Genomic DNA, 19,343 nt, shown 5'->3' on the forward strand with positions numbered 1-19,343 from the left:
CACGGTATGCCAATCTGGAAGAGTTGCACCAAATGCCATCACCTTAAACTCCAAAGGATCCAGAGCAGAACAAGATTCTTAGGATGATCCTAATCAGTCCTCCACGGACGCGAAATTCTAAGGTCCAACGCCTGGCTAGCCTTCAGACTATAGAAGAGCAAATAACAGTCTTCTTGGAAAGGTTCGGAGACATCTGTCTGAGATCAGATCATCAGATCATACGTGATCTAGCACGTTACGTTGAGTTATACTCGTAGTTAGGTAGGTTATTCCATTTTTTTTTTCAATTCAATCAAAAACACCCCCAAAGGGATATTCTGTAAACTAGTTGAAAAACGCAAATATTAAATTAGAATATCCAAAGATGATGAGCCCGATAGGCTAATCAATTGAAATGTTAAATCAATGTACAATGATAATCAACAGAAATAAACATTATTTTACTTCTACTTTCTACTACTCCGCAGGCAAGCACTGGATTGGAATCCGGAAGAACAGATCCAGGGGTCTATGGCTGTGCTTCAACAAAGGACATTAAGAAACCGACTGAAATTTGACCTGCATCCAGGTCAAGGCAAATTCAAATAATATATTTTCTTCACGGTCCACTGAAGGGTTTTCAGAATACCTCAGTGTGTCAAATCAAGCTCCATAAGAGGAACTTTGGGAAATTTACTCGTCATCCCATAGCCACACAATATACGATTACAATAATGGAACAGCCGTAGCATGTTGGCAAAGCAATCCAAGATCATGAAGAAAAGAGCAGGCAATAAGTTCCAGAAAATACGTAATAGCCAGTAGGAAAAATAAGAAAAAGAAGAGCGTTCAGTAAGTGGCCTAACAAAAGTGATCTTTTACAAGGTTATACATTTTACAGATTTTTATAAGTGAGAAACGGATAGCTAAGCGGTTGGGCAACTTATCTTTATTGGGTTAGTAGGAAAAGCAAATTTCATCTAGGGAGCGAGTGAAGAAAAATAAAACACATGCGGGTTTAGTTTAAAACAAAACGTATATTTAACTGTTTGTTCGATTTCAAAATAACATTCTTTTGACTTTTGCGAGAATTTTTTTTCCATGTTTATAGAAAAGGGACGATGTGATGCTTTGCCTTAACTGTAAAAGGTGGCGCTTATTGTGTAATGCGTCTCTACAGTTTGTGTTATTTTTTTAACTACAGGCTTTGTTTAACTACAGAATAGTTTGAGCAGAAGTTCAAAATGATCCAAACATAATTTCGAGCTAAAATAATTTTTGTCTATTAAGAAGTTGAAATCATTGAAAACAAACCGAGCAGCACTAAAAAAATGCGTTTCTACCCAAGCAACATTTCATATTCTATCTAACTCTTGTACGCCATAATTTAGACTTGCTGAATGCTTTAAAACCTTCATAAAACATGTAATGTTGCTTGGGTAAGGATCCATTTACAAAGCGTTTTGTGAGCAAACGAAAGTGTAGATTGTATTAATTTGGCAAATAATATGCTTGGAAAGGATGAATAATTTCATGATGCACTCAATTGACGGATGTCAGATTCGATTTAGTCATAATATAACTATGATTTGCTAGTTCCTCAAGAAATGCTACAGCAGCGTACCTGGTCCTGGTCCTGCTTCCGCCCTAGCAGGGGACTGGGAAAGAGGAAACTGCCGGGACGTTTGTTTCTTCTGGGTGGCGCCAGGGGACCGGTCGTGCTAGCCTCGCCTTTTGGCGGCAACGGGGGCTTCACCGCAGTAGCAGTAGTACTGGTAGTAGCAGTGGTGGTGGTAGTAGTTTGCAATTCTACGGGCTGTAGGTAGGGTGAGAGAAAGAGAAACAGTTTTGCTCGGTTATAAAAGATGACGCGCAGACGGAACGAGGACGCAACGGTTACCGAAAAAAGTGTTGACATGATTTATATGGGGATGGTTGTTTGAAAAAATATTCATTTAATGACATGCGGTGAGACATTGCAAATCGCCAAAGGTCATGACTTTATTCCAGAGCCAATGAGAGATGAGAGGTGCATTACAATTTGCCAAATTTTCGCTTTTTCAGGGAAACAGCTGGGGGTGGGCAAAACAGGATGTTTATGATCCGTTTCGAATGGTGTGGTGGTGGTACTTTGAAAGGTCATGCATGGTAAGCTCTTGTAGCAAACGTTTTCAAACTACTTACGGTTCTGGTATGTGATTGACGTTTTGGATGGCGATGGTAGCGATCGTCACATGATGCGCAAAAGAGGTTATGTTCGCACTGCTCGCAGCGAACGACCGGCGTTCCAGATCCACACAAGTCGCACTTCATAACGGTCATCCGTTTAATGTCTAAAATAATTACATGATAGACGATTGTTTATATTTTATTCTGAAATCAGATTGCGTTTACTCGCTACACACTCACCGGCTGATTTTACGGGGATTGGTGGAGGTGTATTGGAATATTGCTGGTTTACCACGTCAATGACTTCGTATTCTGGATCAGCATTGGCCGGTGGAAGAGGTGGTGGAGGTCCTACTCGATCGCTGCTCTCGGTCTGCAAAAGATGAACAGTATGACGTCAAGTCAAACGGCTCCATTAAGCGAGATAAGATATCCTACTTACCACCCACGATGGCATGGCTCTTGAAATTCTAAATCTAGACGATGGATGACTTGCCATGGTCGGAGGCGTCGGCGATCTCAATGGCACGCTACCCTGTAAAGATGATAGATTGATTATCACGTATTTAGAGCTGTGGCATTCGCGGCAGCTTATCGTTGCTTCAAGTGCTTTGAGTTGGCCAGTAGAAAACGCAGTCTTTATTTTTATTTATATTTAAAACAAACTCAAAATGTATCCGATGGTCCTGATGCTACTGACATATGCTGCGTATTTAAACTAAATGCCCGCCTTCACACGAGACTGTGATATTGCGTAAACATTGGCTACCGAGATTCCTGGTCTAAATTCGCTTGATGCTATCCTCATTCACGAACATATACTTGTGAAATTGTTTACTCCCATCGGTGTGTGGCAATCTTGTATTTATTTACAATTTTCGCCACTTTAGAAAAAAAAGATTAAAAAAAAATCGTTTACAAGCGGCCCTCGATTCGAAAAAAAAACGTACATGAAAAACTTAACGAAAGTTTTCTTTTTTCCCATGCACCTCACAAATGCGACCAGCGACAGCCGGTACAAACGCGGTCGGATACATATAGACATCGATCGAGCAGCGGAACTGCTGTTTCTTTGTGTTCTTAGTTTTTGGGCGATCTATTTCTGGTTTTTCCGTTCATTTGAATTACAAATCATGCAGTTTAAAAATAAGTGGTCAGATTGTATTGCTGATTTAGTTTAGATGACATCAATGCTTATGAGAAATCGTTAGATTGGCTGGTCTTCAGTCGAGATGTTGGTAGCGCGTGTTGTGGCAAACACGCTCATCTTACAAACTTAAGCAATTTGGGCTAATTTATGTCAAGTTTAATAATTCAGAAGGTTCTACTGAAAGTTCAGTCAACTTCTGTGCTTTCTGAGAATGATGCGCTATTTGATGCTTTCGATAACCTGCTTCTTGAACATACAGTACCACTTTAAGCATTGGCAGTAATCATGATTCATGATGATAAGTATCCATATTCTCGTTTACGTTTTTTTTTGTATGAAAAAAAAACGGTTCGAACGTAAACGTGTATCGTCGTTCAAGTTGGACACCGTAAATCTCCACACGCACTATTTCCGACACTATGTTTAACGTACATAACGAGATTAAAATCGATTGTCGCGTTTGGGGTTTTCCGCGCGAGCAATTCCATTCAAATTGACGATTTTTTTTTAAATTTTTAAAATTTGATATTCCTTTTTAGTAAAGATGCCATTTTATGTTATCAATTCTTCATATTGAGTCACGACTACTATTCCAGAGCCCGACTGTCGTAGACAAGTGTCTTATGTACCTGACTTGCCCGGCCGTTGCTGTAGCTTTTCTCGTACTCCATAGCAATTCCGTTAAGATTTTTTTGTATTACTTTATTTGTACAGGCTCAATCGAATAAACTTTTCAGAGCCAAGTTATCATTTGCGTTTTGCATAATTAATGTCTTAAATATAGGGTTAAAGGAATTTAACCGATTACTCGTGGTCGTCTCGAGGTTAGTGCAGATTTACAGTTTTATGGATGGGCAGAGGGAGAAGGAGGTCTGAGATATGATTTACGATACAAATATTTCAATATTCCTAAAACATGAAGTTATTCCTATGCAATTTGGTATCAGTAGTGTAATCATACAATTATTGCAGAAACAAAAAAAAAAACCCGCACGAACAAAACATAAACTAAACACATGGTTAGTAAAACTTACAATCTAAGACCAAATGATGTGATTTACGTCTTGGTAACCTTGTCCACATTCATAGAGATTGCTGTCCCCCAGCCCAACACGGAACAAGTGAGAGTTTAACGAATAGTGATTGGACATGAGGCGAGACATCACACGAATGGAGTCTCGACCCACATCGAACCCTTTGAACCAAGGACTTTTCGACACCTTAGGGATGATCGAATATAGCCAACGTCCCAAAAACCCTTTACTCCATTTATGTTGCCAGCTGGCGAGTGACTGTTGACTATAAATGAAGAAAAATTCATCGTAGGCAGGTATGCTTCAGCTGTGTAGAATTCGTTTTGGATGAGAGGTCCCGTTTTAATCGGCTGCTTCCGTTTCTTGGAGCAGCAGTTTGTTGTGAACCGTAGCACACGTGCGACAACATTTCTCAATCTTTCCCAGCTGGAGTAGTCCGAGACGCAAATGATTGGTTTTGGGAGAGCGTAGTGGACTGAAAGATTTGCTATGAGTTCAGCGTCTGTCGGTTCGTTCCGGATTGCTGACTGTGGCCACTTGTCCTCGGTTGTCTAGAGAAAGTCCGGTCCTTTAAACCACCTGCTCTCAGAAGATAGATCAGGCTGTACGTCCCACTTTGTACCATCATCCGCTACGTTCAGCTTGCTTGGCAAATTGAGTGTACCGTCGATGATCGGAGTTGATCCAGCACAAACCATCCCTTTGAGTCCGACCAGTAGAACTTTCTCGTGATGATTATAGACAGCGTCTCAATGATCGTATGAGTAAGCCGTATCCCTATCACCGCTGCTTGCAGCTCCAGTCGAGGAATCGAAGTTAGCTTCAATGGTGCTACTCTGGCTTTAGAGGTGACGAGAGAGCAGTGGATCGTCCCATTCTTGACAAATCGAAGAAATGATACAGCTGCCATTCCATTTTTTCCGGCATCTACGAAGGTGTGTAGCTGTACTTCATCGGCTTCGATGAACGGATATCTGGTACTGTAGCACCGAGCAATCTGAACGTTCTCGACTTTGGGCAAGATTTTCAGCCAGGTGAGCCAATTCGCGAACGCATCTTCGACAAATTCTTCGTCCCAGCTAATACCGGATCGCCAGATCTCTTGTAACAAGACTTTCAGGTAGGCTAGGAAGTGTGCGATCAGTCCAAGTGGGTCAAATATAGTCATGAGGACTCGTAGAACTTCACGCTTAGTGGGCCATCGTTGACCTTTCAGCAGAGCTCCGTCGTAACGATTCCAACCGACCTTGTAGGTGAATGTGTCAGACGTTGTATTCCACCACATGCCTAGGACCTTCTCAGTGGATAACTCTGACGACAGATCGAGACTCTTTTCCTCCGTGTTTCCTTCTTGCAGCGCTGATGTCACCTGTCTTGAATTGCTGTTCCAGTTTCGGATCTCGAACCCACCTTGTGAGTGAACGTACCTAACAGTCCTTCACAGTCTGAATCGCATCTTCCTCGTTGGCAACGCTGATCAGCATGTCATCTACATAGTGTGACTTTGTGATGGCTTCGTATGCGACTGGGTATTCATTCTTGAAACGCTCCACGTTGACGTTCTTCACGTATTGAGCGCTACTCGGAGAACAGCACGCCCCAAAGGTCATGACTCGCATTGCGTACACTACGAGGTTTCCATTTTCATTCGTCCAAAAGAAGCACTGGTATCGTTGATCTTCCTCGCGGATTAGCACCTGGTGAAAAATTTCACGGATATCTCCAGTTACTGCAATAGGATGCAGGCGAAACCGAAGCAGAATCGCAAAAAGAGAAGACAGTAGATCCGGTCCTTTTAGTAGAGCAGGATTCAGTGACTTTCCGTGAACTTTGGCCGCCGCGTCCCACACTATCCTCATTTTTCCAGGTTTGTTTGGATTTGTGACTGGGAATACTGGTAGGAACCATGTGTGAGCAGATTGCTGCTTAACTTCATCATCGGACAGCTTGCGAACGTATCCCTTTTGCAGTATAGTCGGCAATCTTCAGCTGTAGTACTTCCGACAACTGCGGATCCTTCGCCATACGTTTTTCTAAGGACTGATGGCGACGTAGTGCCATCTCTCGACTATCGGGTAGACGGATGTCGTCGTATCGCCAAAGCAGGCCTGTCTCATAACGCTCACCATTGAAACGTGTACGGGAGTGATTGAGCTCGCTCATCTTCGGACGATTGAAGCACTTTAGCAGGCTTTATAAATCCGAGACTATCAAGGGTAAAGTACTCCTTCATGGCTTGATGTAGTTTTTCGTCGGATTCCTCGCTGCATGAGCGTACGTGGAATGTGTAATGGAACATATTCGGTGTCTCTCCGGAACACAATCCTCCGTAAACAGTCCACCCTAGTCGTGTCTTCATCGCGATCGGTTGACCTAATTCACCTTCACGGCTCTTCAACGTCAGTCCCAGTTGAGCATGCTTCATTCCAATTAATATGCGTGGACGAGCGTGATGGTATGACTCAATTGGCAACTTGGCCAAACTTTGCAGCATAAATTACATACAGAAAGAGAGAGAGAAACATACACGATGAGGATTATGCTGTGAAGGACTGACATCCTGTGTTATGTACATGTAGTACAATGACATAAAACGAGTTTGAGGGTTTAGCTCTAAAAGCTTCTCAAAGTTTTCGATTACCAGTGGGTTCCTAACTTCACAACGGGTGAGGAGCTTGAGGGACAATTCCGAAAATCGATCCGGTAGTGGCAGAATGCCCGCCAACACTTTTAGACACATCGTATGAGTCGAGTGCATGCATCCTAACACTATACGAAGACAACGATACTGGATACGTTCCAGTTTGATGATATGAGTTTTAGTCGTCGACTGGAAGCTTAAAGTACCGTACTCTAAAACCGATAAAATCGTTGTCCGGTACAACGTTAGAAGATCTTGCGGATGAGATCCCCACCACGTTCCGGTAATTGTTCGGAAAAAATTGATCCTTTGTTGGCATTTTTGTCTCAGATACTCAATTACCCAAAAGATGAAGCTTCGGTTGTGCTGGGCTATGCTTCCTAGAAAAAACGACCAACTCAGTTTTCTCCGTGGAGTAGACAAATTATCTAAGGTATCCTGCAAGGGTCCTTGCAGGTCGACCCCTTTGGGTCCTGTCATAGACACTACGCCGTAATCTGCAAGTTGTCTCAACGTGCAGTTGTCACTTAGACAATTGTCAATATCTCTGACGTAGAAATTATACAACAGGGGACTTAAACATGAGCCCTGGGGGAGACCCATGTAACTAAATCGAGAAGCTGTATAGTTTCCATGAGAAAAGCTCATATGTTTCTCTGACAGCAAATTGTACAAAATGTTATTAATTAATGGAGAAAGGCCACCAGCGTGGAGTTTGTCTGAAAGGACTTCAACCGATACTGAATCAAAAGCCCCATACAGAAGCCATTTGTTCTTTTTTAGCAAAAACCAATTGAATTTCTGTGGAAAGCAACGCGAGACATTCGTTCGTTTCCTTGCCCCTACGGAAACCAAACTGAGTATCTGAAAGTAGGTGGTTCGTCTCAACCCATTTGTCCAAGCGAAAAAGGATCATTTTCTCCAACAATTGCAATGGGACGATACGAGTTGTGATCTGACGCGGGTTTTCCAGGCTTTTTAATAGCTATACACACTAAGATTTTGTTACCGTGTTCGGTAAATTTTACCGAAATCAGAACAGCTGAACGTTCGGTAAAACTTTGACCTTCATTTTAAAGACTTTTGAATTTGAAAATAATATCAAAACATGTTCAACTTTGTTGAAATGATCAAATCTTGCCATTTTAGTGGAGATTTAGTTTCAAAGTAGCTGAAAAGCATTTGAATTGAATTGCATAAATTTTACTGAAAAGTTCAGCTGTTCAGATTTCGGTAAAAATTACCGAAGTCGGCGATAATTCTTAAGTGTGCAACTCTCACCCACTTCCAATCATCCGGGACAATATTGAGCTCCAGGAACTGACAAAACAAGTTCAACATGCGCCTATTTGCGACGTCTGGGAGGTTCTTCAACAAATCCTATCAGCCCCCGGAGCCGAATTGCGACACGAAAGGAGCGCGACTGCAAGCTCCAGCATTGAAAAGGGTTGGCTGATCTCGTCTACTAAATTCGTCGTTTCGCGAGGAATCATCTGTGCCGGCACGGAATCAGGACATACTTTTCGCGCGAACTTGAGAATCCAACGATCCGAGTACTCCTCGCTCTCGTTGTTCGAAGACCGGTTACGCATCCTTCGCGCCGCGTTCCAAGGCGTATTCATCGACGTTTCGCGCGATAATCCGCCCGTGAGTTGCCACCAGTATCCGCATTTCTTGGCTTTGATGAGGTTTTTGAGTTCGTGTTCAAGAGGGGGTTCCACGTTTCCGGAAAAGCTTAAACGCGTCGGACTTTTAACGATAAACCTCAGTATATAGCTGTTCCCACCAAGAGGAAGGAGGTTTTCTACGGAAATACGTTCCAGGAACCGGCCGAGTTTGAGCTCGAAGCGCGCTTTCCAAGATCATATTGGAGAGGAAGTTATATTCCTCCAAAGGTGGAAGCCCTTCTACCGACGACACGGCTTCATCTATCGCGGCCTTGAACGGGTGAGGTCGTACGCGACGTTGACGGATTCCGACGGATTGAACCCATTGGCAATCGAAATTTTGATCGGCAAGTGATCACTACCGTGGGGATCCTGGATCAAATTCCACGTGCAATCCAATGATAAAGAGTTAGAGCAAAGTGTGAGGTCTAATTTACCTCCATTCGAGGATGGACCAGCCAAACGTGTTACTTCTCCATTGTTAAGTATTGTCATATTGAAGTTGTCACAGAGGTCATATATCAAAGAATTTTTTTTTTTTTTTTTTTTCCTTTATTTACAAGGCTTTCAGCCATTGGCTGGTTCGCCTGTCATATATCAAAGAAGAACGGTTGTCATCATACAGTTCCCCCCAGCCTATACCATGGGATCTAAAATCTCCCATAATCAACCGTGGAGTAGGAGGTACCGAAAGATATGCCAGAAAGTTGTTTTCGATTAACAACGGCTCTAGGAGGAATATAAACAGAAGCAATACAAAGGCTCTTGCCTTTAATAATAGCCTGACAAGTGGCAACTTAAATACCTGGAAATTTTGAAAGATTCACTCTATAGAAGGAATGGCACTTTTTGATACCCAAATAATATCTCTCCTCCATGCAAATCCTCACGATCCAGTCGAATAATGTTAAAATCATAAAAAGGAAGATCAATATCTGAAGCGAGCCAAGTTTCACAAAGAGCAAATGCATCACAATCATTATTGTGAACTCAAAAGTTAAAAGGATCTAATTTAGGAATGAGGCTTCGACAATTCCACTGTAGAACTGTGATAAAATCCCCGACCTCGTTTGGAAAATTATCCTTCGAAGGAAATGATTGCTGCAAGGAGGGGCCTCTTCAATGTCAATTGCTTCAAGAGGGTCTTCACAGAAGGAAGCATTGCCAGAACAATGCTTTTGAGAGGATCAGAAATATTTAGGTACTTGAGGATATCGTCCACAATTTTATCAAATGAGAACAACCCAAACAAAGAAGGGGCTTCTGTTCTTAAAAATGCAAGAGGAGTAGAAGTCTCCTTTTACCCACCACTCCTTGATTTGGGATTTTTGTCGTTGGTCGATGGTGTGTCTGTTTTTAGCATTGCTGCAAAATACTGCCTGGAACGTTCCTTAAGAGAGCGTTCTAAGTTTCTCCCCGCGTTTTTTGTACGCCGGCCACGACGAGAGACCATGAGGAGTTCCCTTAAGCTGGGTTTAGACAGGGCAAGTCAATTGATCCAGTCAGTTGAGTTCAACTGACTTGAACGCGAATTGAACGTGTAAACCATACCTTTCAACTGACTTGATCAACTTACTTCAATTGAAAAACCAGGTTCAACTTTTCAAGCCAATTGAATTGCCTAGTCTAATCTCAGCTTTACAGTACACGCATTTTGGTGCAGAGACTGGGCAGGCGCCATCCTCGCAACAGCGTGCCTTGCTGCCACAGTGAGAGGCCGTATGTCCCAACTGTTTGCAGTTTTGGTATTTCATGACCCGATGAACAAACAAGCGCACAGGTAGCCGAAGTTTTCCCAGCTCGATGTAGTGAGGAAGGGCTGAACCAGAAAAGGTCACCCAAAACGAGGCTGTGGGGGTAAAGCTCTTTTTACCCTCGCTGACAGATACTGAGCCCAGTTTTTGAACTTCCAGTATCTCAACCGTGGGAAACAAGGGGTTCTTGAAACGTCCAACCGCCTGCTTCGCCAAGATTTCGGGGTCAGACTTGCTTCAGTGACCACACCGTCGATATCCACATCACGAGCTGGGATGTAAACTCTATACTCGAGAGTAAAGAGCTGGGAAGAAACAATCTCGTTAGCTTGCTTCTGGTTGGAACAACACGAAATTTATTGTGTCTAACCTTCGAGATTTTGGTCACGGCCGAGAACAGCTTTGTCAGATCATTACTGATTTGCATATCAATCAAAGGGTTTTTTTTTTTTGGGCTGAAAGTATACAACCCATGGGCCAGTTGAGTCTTCCGGGTAGAATTTCGTTAAGATATCTCTCACCAGAATATCACCATCAGAAAATAAAATTAAAGCCAAACGTTACTCAAGCTGTAATGACAATGATGCCAAAATATTCGATGTATTTAGAAAAATGGTGTATCTACAACTTTGCTGAAGACACTATATATCAATCGAGCAAACCGTTTCGACAATATTTATAATTTGACCATTAGTACTGTTTTTACACAGGCCCTGTTGTAAAAGTAGTTGTGATCCAATATGAAGAATTGATAACATAAACAACTTTGCAAAATTTCAGCTAAATTGGAAATGATCGTTCAGGATCGATTCGCGAGCCTTCGTGGAATGGCTCAAGTCAAATGTTGCTTCATAGCACTATAGGAAACAGGCGGACAAAAATCTAAAAACCGACTTTCACCAATCCTTTTTTCGGAATTTGTTATCGACAATAAACACTTCAACTAAGAGAATCTCTCTAACCAAACCTCAAACCTCTAGCAGTTTTAGTTCCTGCGATATGTCAGATATGTTCGGATGTCAAAGTCAAAAAAGGGTTAGATAAGTGCACTTTTACCGCGAAAACACGCGTTAATAAATTTTGGACCATTATTACCAAAATAACTCAAGTTCATTAAACATCGTAAGAAAGGTAAGCTTCCGAAAATAAAAAAATAATTTGATAAAAAAAATATTAAAAAATATAACAGAACAGAACATTTAAAACAAATACTGAAATTTGTACTTTTGATTCTCGCACATTCCCAGTTTAGAGTGCATCCTTACAAGTACTGAAGGAAAGTCATGTCCCAACTTGCCCCATTTGGAAATATAGGGATTGGTTGAAGTTCGCTGTTTGATGACCGTAGTAGCTACCTTCGGTTTAGTTTTTTTTAAATTAGTACCTACTATATGTGGATTTTAGTAGATACTGAGGATTATTCATACCTATGCTTATATTACGGTTAAGTTCAAGTGTAATCATGGATAATAGAGCCATTACTATTTGTTTGACGCGATATTAACACATAGGGAAAAAGTTCAAGTTCGTTTGTGAAAATTATAACCGGTTTTTCCACCGGGATGAAAAACAAATACGCCTCGACCACAATATTCATAGATTCATCATGAGTCATATTTTAGGAATTGGCTTGATGGAGACTTGGTATCGAAGAATACATGGAATAGGAGCAGAAAGTTGCTTCAATCCCGGCATCGGCAACAAAACGGAGACAACCTTCAAAACCTTTCTCGGATTTGAGCGAAAGAGGGAAACGTCGCATTATCGATAGTGAAGTAGGTGATCCCAAAGTCGACACCATTGAGAAGGCTTTGTTATTAGCAAGACAAACCACTTATATTCATAGGAGCTGAACTTAGTTAAAGTCATCGGGCACATTTAAAACAATCTAAAAAGTTCTAATACAATGCTAAACATATTAAAAAATGGTGACCTTATAAAACGTATGTTTTTACTGTACCCTGTATAAAACCAATTGTTAATTATTTTTGCTTTAAATTTCGAATTATCTTTAAGATTTTATTCTTTATGTACAAACTTGAAGCTGTAATTTATTTTAAAATATTATCATTAAATTTGAAACAACAATACGTTAGGCCCTTTTCAAAAGATGGTCGTGAAATGATGAAGAATATTTACTAACACTGTATTTTGATCAAACCAAGCAAGGAAAATTTCTAAATATATGTACCAAAAAAATTGTGCGAATATGTTTGTCCGCCTGCTTGTATGGAAATGTCCCATAGTGCATAGTGAGGCAGTGTTTTGATGCTTTTCATGGAGACGCTTGGTCATTTGCTAGCGTGAGATCTAAAAAGTAGGCTATTCCCCATAATATTTTAAAATTACTTTAAGACATCACAAAGGCAGATGAAAAATAAATGGTTTGTTCCCGTAATAACTTTTTTGATTTTTTTATAAGTTGTTGTAAGAAAATTATATGCTACAGAAAGTATTGGCTACATACTTTTGCCTTATGCTATACATAATCTTACAGAAAAGCAAGTACGGAAAGAGACCTAAAGTGTGTAGATTGGTTTATAACCTGGGAGCGAGACACTGATACCACACATGACATTCATTTCATAGTTAGTTCTTCGTCTTGACAATTTTGACTTGTGAACTCAAATCAAAATGGACGTAAACAATTTGGGAAAATGTTTTTCTTAGACCGTGTAGTGATTGTTTGGCGTTATTCGGTGTGCAATGAGAAAATGTACCTTTCTCATTTGCATTTTATTATGCCACCTAAGATTTATAATCTAATATCATCTAACAAAGCCAGTTCTTGAAAGCATCTGTCTATTTAAAGGGTGAAAACTAACTCTAACTCTCTCATACCAAACCACAAATGTCCACAAAAAAGAGACAGCTTTTATTTTGTTTTAGAATTTTTTATTTTGTTTTAACATGCTCATTTGAGTTCAAAATGGCATCACAACAAGAAACACTTCGTGAGCGCATTGTAAATTTCTTCAAAACACGAAAATCGTGGGAAAAAGTTTACGGTGATTCATTTCAAATCAGAAAATGTGCCAATTTATACTGTTTATCGTATTCTGGCATCCTTGACAACCGTTCGGAAGAGGGGTAGTGGAAAACCAGCCAAAATAATGAACAAAAAAGGACATCGATCCATTCGAGTTCAACAACAAAGATTCGATAAGTCAGCGGTACGCCACGAAAAAGTTCAAGTGCACGCCACCTCACATCTGTAAAACGTTGAAAAGAATAGGAATAGTTTGTCGAAAGAAATCAAGAACTTTAGAATACACCGATCAACAAATTTCGAACGTGAAACTCCAATGCTGTTGGATGACAAGAAATTACTCAGGAAAATGTATCGTTTTGAATGATGAAATTTGCTTTCCTCTCTCAAAATCTTACTTTCCTGGAAATGATCGATATTATTCAGATAATAGTTGTACAACATCTCCAAATGTAAGATTCAAGTTCAAACACAAGTTTGAACAGAAAGTGATGCTGTATATCGTCATATCGGAGAGAGGAATTTCTGAGCCATGGCTAAAGCCTAGCGGTTTGGCTATCAACCAAGAAGTGTACCAAAATCATTGTTTGAAGAAAACATTGTTGCCATTTCTTCAAAAATGTCACGCAGACAGAAACTACGTGTTTAGGCATCTCATGATGCTAAGAAAACTCTACCCAGCAAAAAATAAATTTTAATATTACACCCAAGAGGATGCAATTAAATCATTTCGAAAATCTCCTTAATATTTTTGGCCTCAAAAATAAGCAAATGCAGTTAAAGCAGTGTAATATCAGTTCATGCACTGTATTAATGGTAATTTTGTCATTTTTGGCAAGCCATATTACACCACAAAATTGCCTCAGTGTCGCCCAATTGAAGATTTTTTGGACATATGAGTTCGTCGGTGTACAAAAACAATTGGAGGGCCAAGAATTGTAAAAGTTGCATTCGTAAAATCGATATAAATGCTGTACAACACTCATGTTCTCACATCATGAGAAAGCTACTTCAAACAGCTGATAACGGAACTTATTCAAATGTTCATTGATTTATTTTTGTAGAAACGTGTCGTAGCTTCATTTGAAATACATCACCTTTTCTTTTCTCAAACATGTGTTTTTTCATGAGCCCAAATGAATATTTTCAATTTTTAGGTAATAACCCGTTACATCAGAGTTGGGCAACACGTATCGAATCGGCTAGGCCTACTGTGCGGCATTTAAGGGGCATGATAATTCAGAATGATCGGGCCTGCTTAAATCAAATATTTAAACATGATGCTGTGAGATTTTTCATGTGAGATGAAAAAGAAAGGGAAAAGTCATAAGAAAAAAGAAACCCGACAAAGGAACAGCCACCTCCAGAATGTTTTGTAGCTGCGCCTTTACCGACTGAGCTAAGGAAGGCCCCCGAGAAGTTAAGCTCCGACAGCTCTTCATGGTTTTTCATTAGAAGGGTGTCGATTTATTTTAAATGGATCATTGGCCTCATTGACCGCTCTCGGAACCACAGGGATGCCCCCGGGGGAACCTGTAGCAGGAGACAACTGCTAGTTTACACATTCCTTGCAACAGCTCTTTGTTCATGTCTTTCTTTTTTTTGCGGTAGAAAACAATTTTTACACCAAAACATGCCGTGCGACACCTCTTTCTTTATGGTTTTTCATGAATAGGCTTTCGATTGCCTTTAAATGGAACATTGACCACATTGGCCACTCTTGGAGCGCAAACATGCCTTGCGACAGCTCTTTCTTCATGATTTTCATGAATAGGTTTTCGATAAACTTTAAAATGATCAGTGACCACATTGGCTGCTCTCGAAATAACAGGGATGCCCCCGGGGGAACCTGTAGCAGGGGACTATTGTAAGTCTACACCAAAACGGTGTTTCATCAATAGGCATTCCATAAACTTCAAATGGACCATTGACCACATCGGATACTGCCCTGTGGGACCTGTTGCATTGAAAAATTGCGTTTTTACCGTAAATCATACCGTAAGACAGCCCTTTATTAGTGGTTTTTATTTTTTTTTCCTTGATTTGTTTTCCGTCGATCTTGTTTTCCGTGCTGAGCACCAATGCTACCGACGCCAAGGAGGCAGCTCCCACACCTGGACCCTACCTATCGACCCATCAACTCATGAACCGGGGACCAACGGCTTTACTTCCCTTCCGAAGGAAGGCGTGATCAGAGATGTTATGCCTCAGAACATCCCGGCGGCGTCGACTGGGATTGAAACTCAGACCTGCTGGGGTGAGAACAATTTTGATCAATAGATTTTTGAAGTGGATTCCCAGACACTTGGACTTTTTTTGCCTAGATGGGCACCACCGAGCAGCTCGGCATTTTATTTTGCTGGATCTCAGTGAAAAACTTTCCGACATTCAGCAAAAAATATGTTTGTTAGCTGAGATCTCGGCAAAATTTTCATTTCTTAGCTGAATCTCGGCAAGTTTTTCACTGAGATCCACTAAAATAAAATGCCAAGCTGCTCGGTGGTGCTCATCTCGGCAAAAAAATCTAAGTGTCGAAGCAACCAAAAGTTTCACATTCAATAAAAGTTCCAAAAAGCACCCCTAAGCACAGACTTCAGGCAAGGCTGCAAACATGGCCGCAAAAAAGTTTCCAAAAAGTTCCCTGTGAAACATTTTAGCGCCTTTGAAGTTTCTGAAAAGTTTCCAGTAGGACTTTTTAGCAACTTTAAAGTATCTAAAAAGTTTCATCGAAGCCCACATTGATCAATCTGCACAAGTATTTAGTTGAAACAGTATTTCATGTACGTAAATATGAAAGGATCAGTGGCTCAAATAAATTATAATTCTCATATCTCTATACAGTGCATCTTTATTCAAACCAATAAAAAAAAATCATAGTAGTTTCTGGATTCGAACCTATGCGATTTACGAACGCTAAACACTAAGCCACAAGTGTGTTGGTTTACTATGGTGCTGTTCTTCGTGTTCAAGTCAGTCAGCTGACACAGGAAACTCCAACAGTAATCGGGGCAATACTGCCTATAATTGCATATCAGTCCCAAATGGAAAAAGTAGATATTGAGAAAAAGGCTGCCGAAGTTACGAAGTGTGATTCCCATGTAAATATTGATAAATTTATTGATAATTTTTTTTCAATTAAAAATCTGTAACAAAATGTAACAAAATCTGTTTTGTAACATCAGTGAAAAATATGGAAGTTTGAAAAGCATGACTTTAACTTTAACTATGGATGACTGAATTTCAGGATGGGACTGATATGCGATTATTTTGCTTGATGGGGCAAACTCTGGGTACTGCGGAGTCGTTCGATTTTATTTTGCAAGCCAATGGAAAATTGCTTGAAAATTTTCTCAAGTTAAAAACTGTTTTGCTCATTCTCAGTTGATTCCCGCCAAAAACTCTGAACCAGGAGGGCTCGAGCCCCCATGACACTATCAAAGTTTGTTTAAATGCATGTTTCGCCACAGTATGTTTACTGCAATTGAAAAATCAGCTGAGTCATAAAAACTATCCTGGTTTATATACTTTCATTCTGAGCCTGCTGGTTTTTGGCTTTGAGCTTAAACTTAAGAATGTATTATGAAAAAGTATGGATATTTTTTATGAGATTATAATGGTTACCGATGGATTAGAACAGTAACTGCATGTGATGCTTTTGAATGTTTGGCTCCCGTTTGACAGTTCACACTGGCTCCCAAGTGACAAGCACATTGAGTGAGTCCGCAGTACTCAGGGCAAACTGACTTGATGTTGTTGTCATATTTTTCATGATCAAAGTCCGTAGTTTTATTACGTAATATGAAAGATGATACCAATTAATAGTGGATAGCGTTATTATCTCAAAATTGATGAAAATCTATATGGGACTGATATGCGATTATAGACAGAATAGCTCTCTTCGATATCAGATGGCGTAGCGATTCGTGCTAGGGCTGTCACGCAGATAGACTGGGTTCTATTATTCAAAACAGCTCCAAAACTAATACTAATCTTTATCAAGATCATAAATGACACTAGCTTTAGACACAACTTTTAAAAAGTGCAAAAATTGCGTTTGTACACCAAAACATGTCATGCTGCAGTTTCTTTTTCCTTGATTTGTTTTCCGTCGATCTTTTTTTCCGTACTAAGTACTAATACTACGACGCCAAGGAGGCAGCTTCCACACCTGGCCCCTATCTATCGACCCATCAATCAGCTCATGGTCCGGGGACCTAAGGCTCCCTTTCGATTGAAGGCGTGATCAGAAAATTCCGGTGGCGCCGACTGGGATTGAACCCAGGACCGGGTGAGAGGCAGTCACGCTTACCACTACACCACAAGCGCCACTATACTGCAGCTTTTTCTTCATGGTTTTTTATCAATAGGCTTTCTATAGATTTGAAAGATCATTGACTACAATGGCCGCTCTCGAAACCACACCGTACGAAAAAATCATGTAAATTTCTGCGATATATAGCGCTGGCGTAATTTTACACGATATCACATAACTCTGCAGTATTGTGTAGAAACTTTAAAGCAATTTCGAAGTTTATGCCAACTATAGCTCAAAATTAAACGAGAAAAGATTTTACGCGTCAGTTAAAATTCAGAATTTTTTTCTATACACGGGATGCCCCCAGGGGAACCTGTACCAGGGGACAACTGCGTTGCACACCAAATTTTGCCGTGCGATAGCTCTTTCTACATGTTTTTCTTTTCTATCAATAGGCTATACCTATATAAACCGTTTGAAAAATTCATGCAAATTTCTACGATATGTAGCGCACACGTTAGATTTAGCATAATTTTACCCCGGAGGAACTTGTAGTAGGGGATTATTGGGTTTTTGCACCTGAACATGCCGTGCGACAGCCGTGGGTTTTGATGAATAGCCTTCCGATAGACTTGAACTGTATAATTGACCACACATACCGCTTCTGGAACCACCGGGATGCTCCCGGGGAAACCTGTATTAGGGGACAATTTAATTTTTACACCATTCCATGCAATGCGTTTAGTGTAACAACGAAATTGTCCTCTGCTACAGGTTTCCTCTGGGGCATCCTGGTGTTTTCGAGACCGGCTGGCCGGTAAGACGGCTGCCGTACGGCATGATTTTGTAAACAAACGAAAGTTTCTCCTGTTAATGGTTCTACCGGGGGCATCCCTGTGGTTCCGAGAGCGACCAAAGTGGTCAATGATTCATTTAAAGTCTAAAGTGGACCCTACACGATTGCTTTTATTGACAATAACCGTATTTAAAACAGCAAAAAAGGGTATCTTCCATTTAATTCCACATAATTAATTTTGGTATCCATGACAGATACGTATTTCGACTACAATGTGCAGTATTCATCAGTGTCATTCCCACTAAAGAACTATTCAAAATCTAACCCCCTTAAGTACTCATCCCCTAGGTATAAAAGTCAAGATCACAGGTATAAAAATGAAACTACAATGTTTTGAATCGGAACCTACCTAACTAATTAAAACCAAAGATTTAAGTAAACTTAAGGAGAAAAATCTATTCAACTCTCTAATAAGGAAAATCCCAAAGGCTTGGTAGCCATCATAATGAAGTAATGTAATTGGGTTGTTAGCGGAATGCTTAAATAAAACAGCAAAAAAGGGTATCTTCCATTTAATTCCACTTAATTAATTTTGGTATCCATGACAGATACGTATTTCGTCACATCACATCATCAATATTATTGTCAATAGTTCCCCTTCGCGTCAATATATTGATACGTGTGGGGTTCGCTTAAAGAAATCCTATTGTTTAAAAGCCTAAAAGGGCTGTCGCACGGCATTCTTTGAGTGATTAAAAGATCTGACCGTATTCAGAACCCTTAATCAGAAACGATTCCAGGGAAATAACCATATCTCAGTTGATTATACGTCGATTTTAGTTGTTGGCATATCATTCGCTTTGAAAGTGGTTCTTGTTTCTGCGTATTTACTAAACATAGAGTATAAAA

The 19,343-nt window shown here is 40.4% G+C and overlaps 3 protein-coding genes across 15 annotated transcripts in view; 2 read left to right on the forward strand and 1 right to left on the reverse strand.

Moving 5' to 3' along the window:
• Positions 1–19,343, forward strand: part of LOC135707248 (non-lysosomal glucosylceramidase) — a 352,494-nt gene that overhangs the window by 184,409 nt on the left and 148,742 nt on the right. The gene's annotated exons all lie outside the window — the stretch shown is intronic.
• Positions 1–19,343, forward strand: part of Mtpalpha (monolysocardiolipin acyltransferase Mtpalpha) — a 221,644-nt gene that overhangs the window by 61,425 nt on the left and 140,876 nt on the right. The gene's annotated exons all lie outside the window — the stretch shown is intronic.
• The window catches only part of LUBEL (Linear Ubiquitin E3 ligase), a 48,692-nt gene that overhangs the window by 23,488 nt on the left and 5,861 nt on the right, over positions 1–19,343 (reverse strand). For all 13 annotated transcript variants that reach the window (XM_065229027.1, XM_065229028.1, XM_065229025.1 and 10 more), the window contains exons 2-5: positions 2,591–2,683; positions 2,389–2,521; positions 2,164–2,312; positions 1,604–1,795 (exon numbers count right to left, since the gene is read on the reverse strand). In XM_065229027.1, coding sequence (XP_065085099.1) covers positions 1,604–1,795; positions 2,164–2,312; positions 2,389–2,521; positions 2,591–2,683 — 567 coding nt within the window. The remainder of the gene's footprint in view (positions 1–1,603; positions 1,796–2,163; positions 2,313–2,388; positions 2,522–2,590; positions 2,684–19,343) is intronic.

This window comes from Ochlerotatus camptorhynchus, unplaced genomic scaffold, assembly GCF_037179485.1.
Source record: "Ochlerotatus camptorhynchus isolate MF236.1 unplaced genomic scaffold, CSIRO-AGI_Acam_v1.1 ptg000306l, whole genome shotgun sequence".
In the NCBI taxonomy this organism is placed as follows: domain Eukaryota; kingdom Metazoa; phylum Arthropoda; class Insecta; order Diptera; family Culicidae; genus Ochlerotatus; species Ochlerotatus camptorhynchus.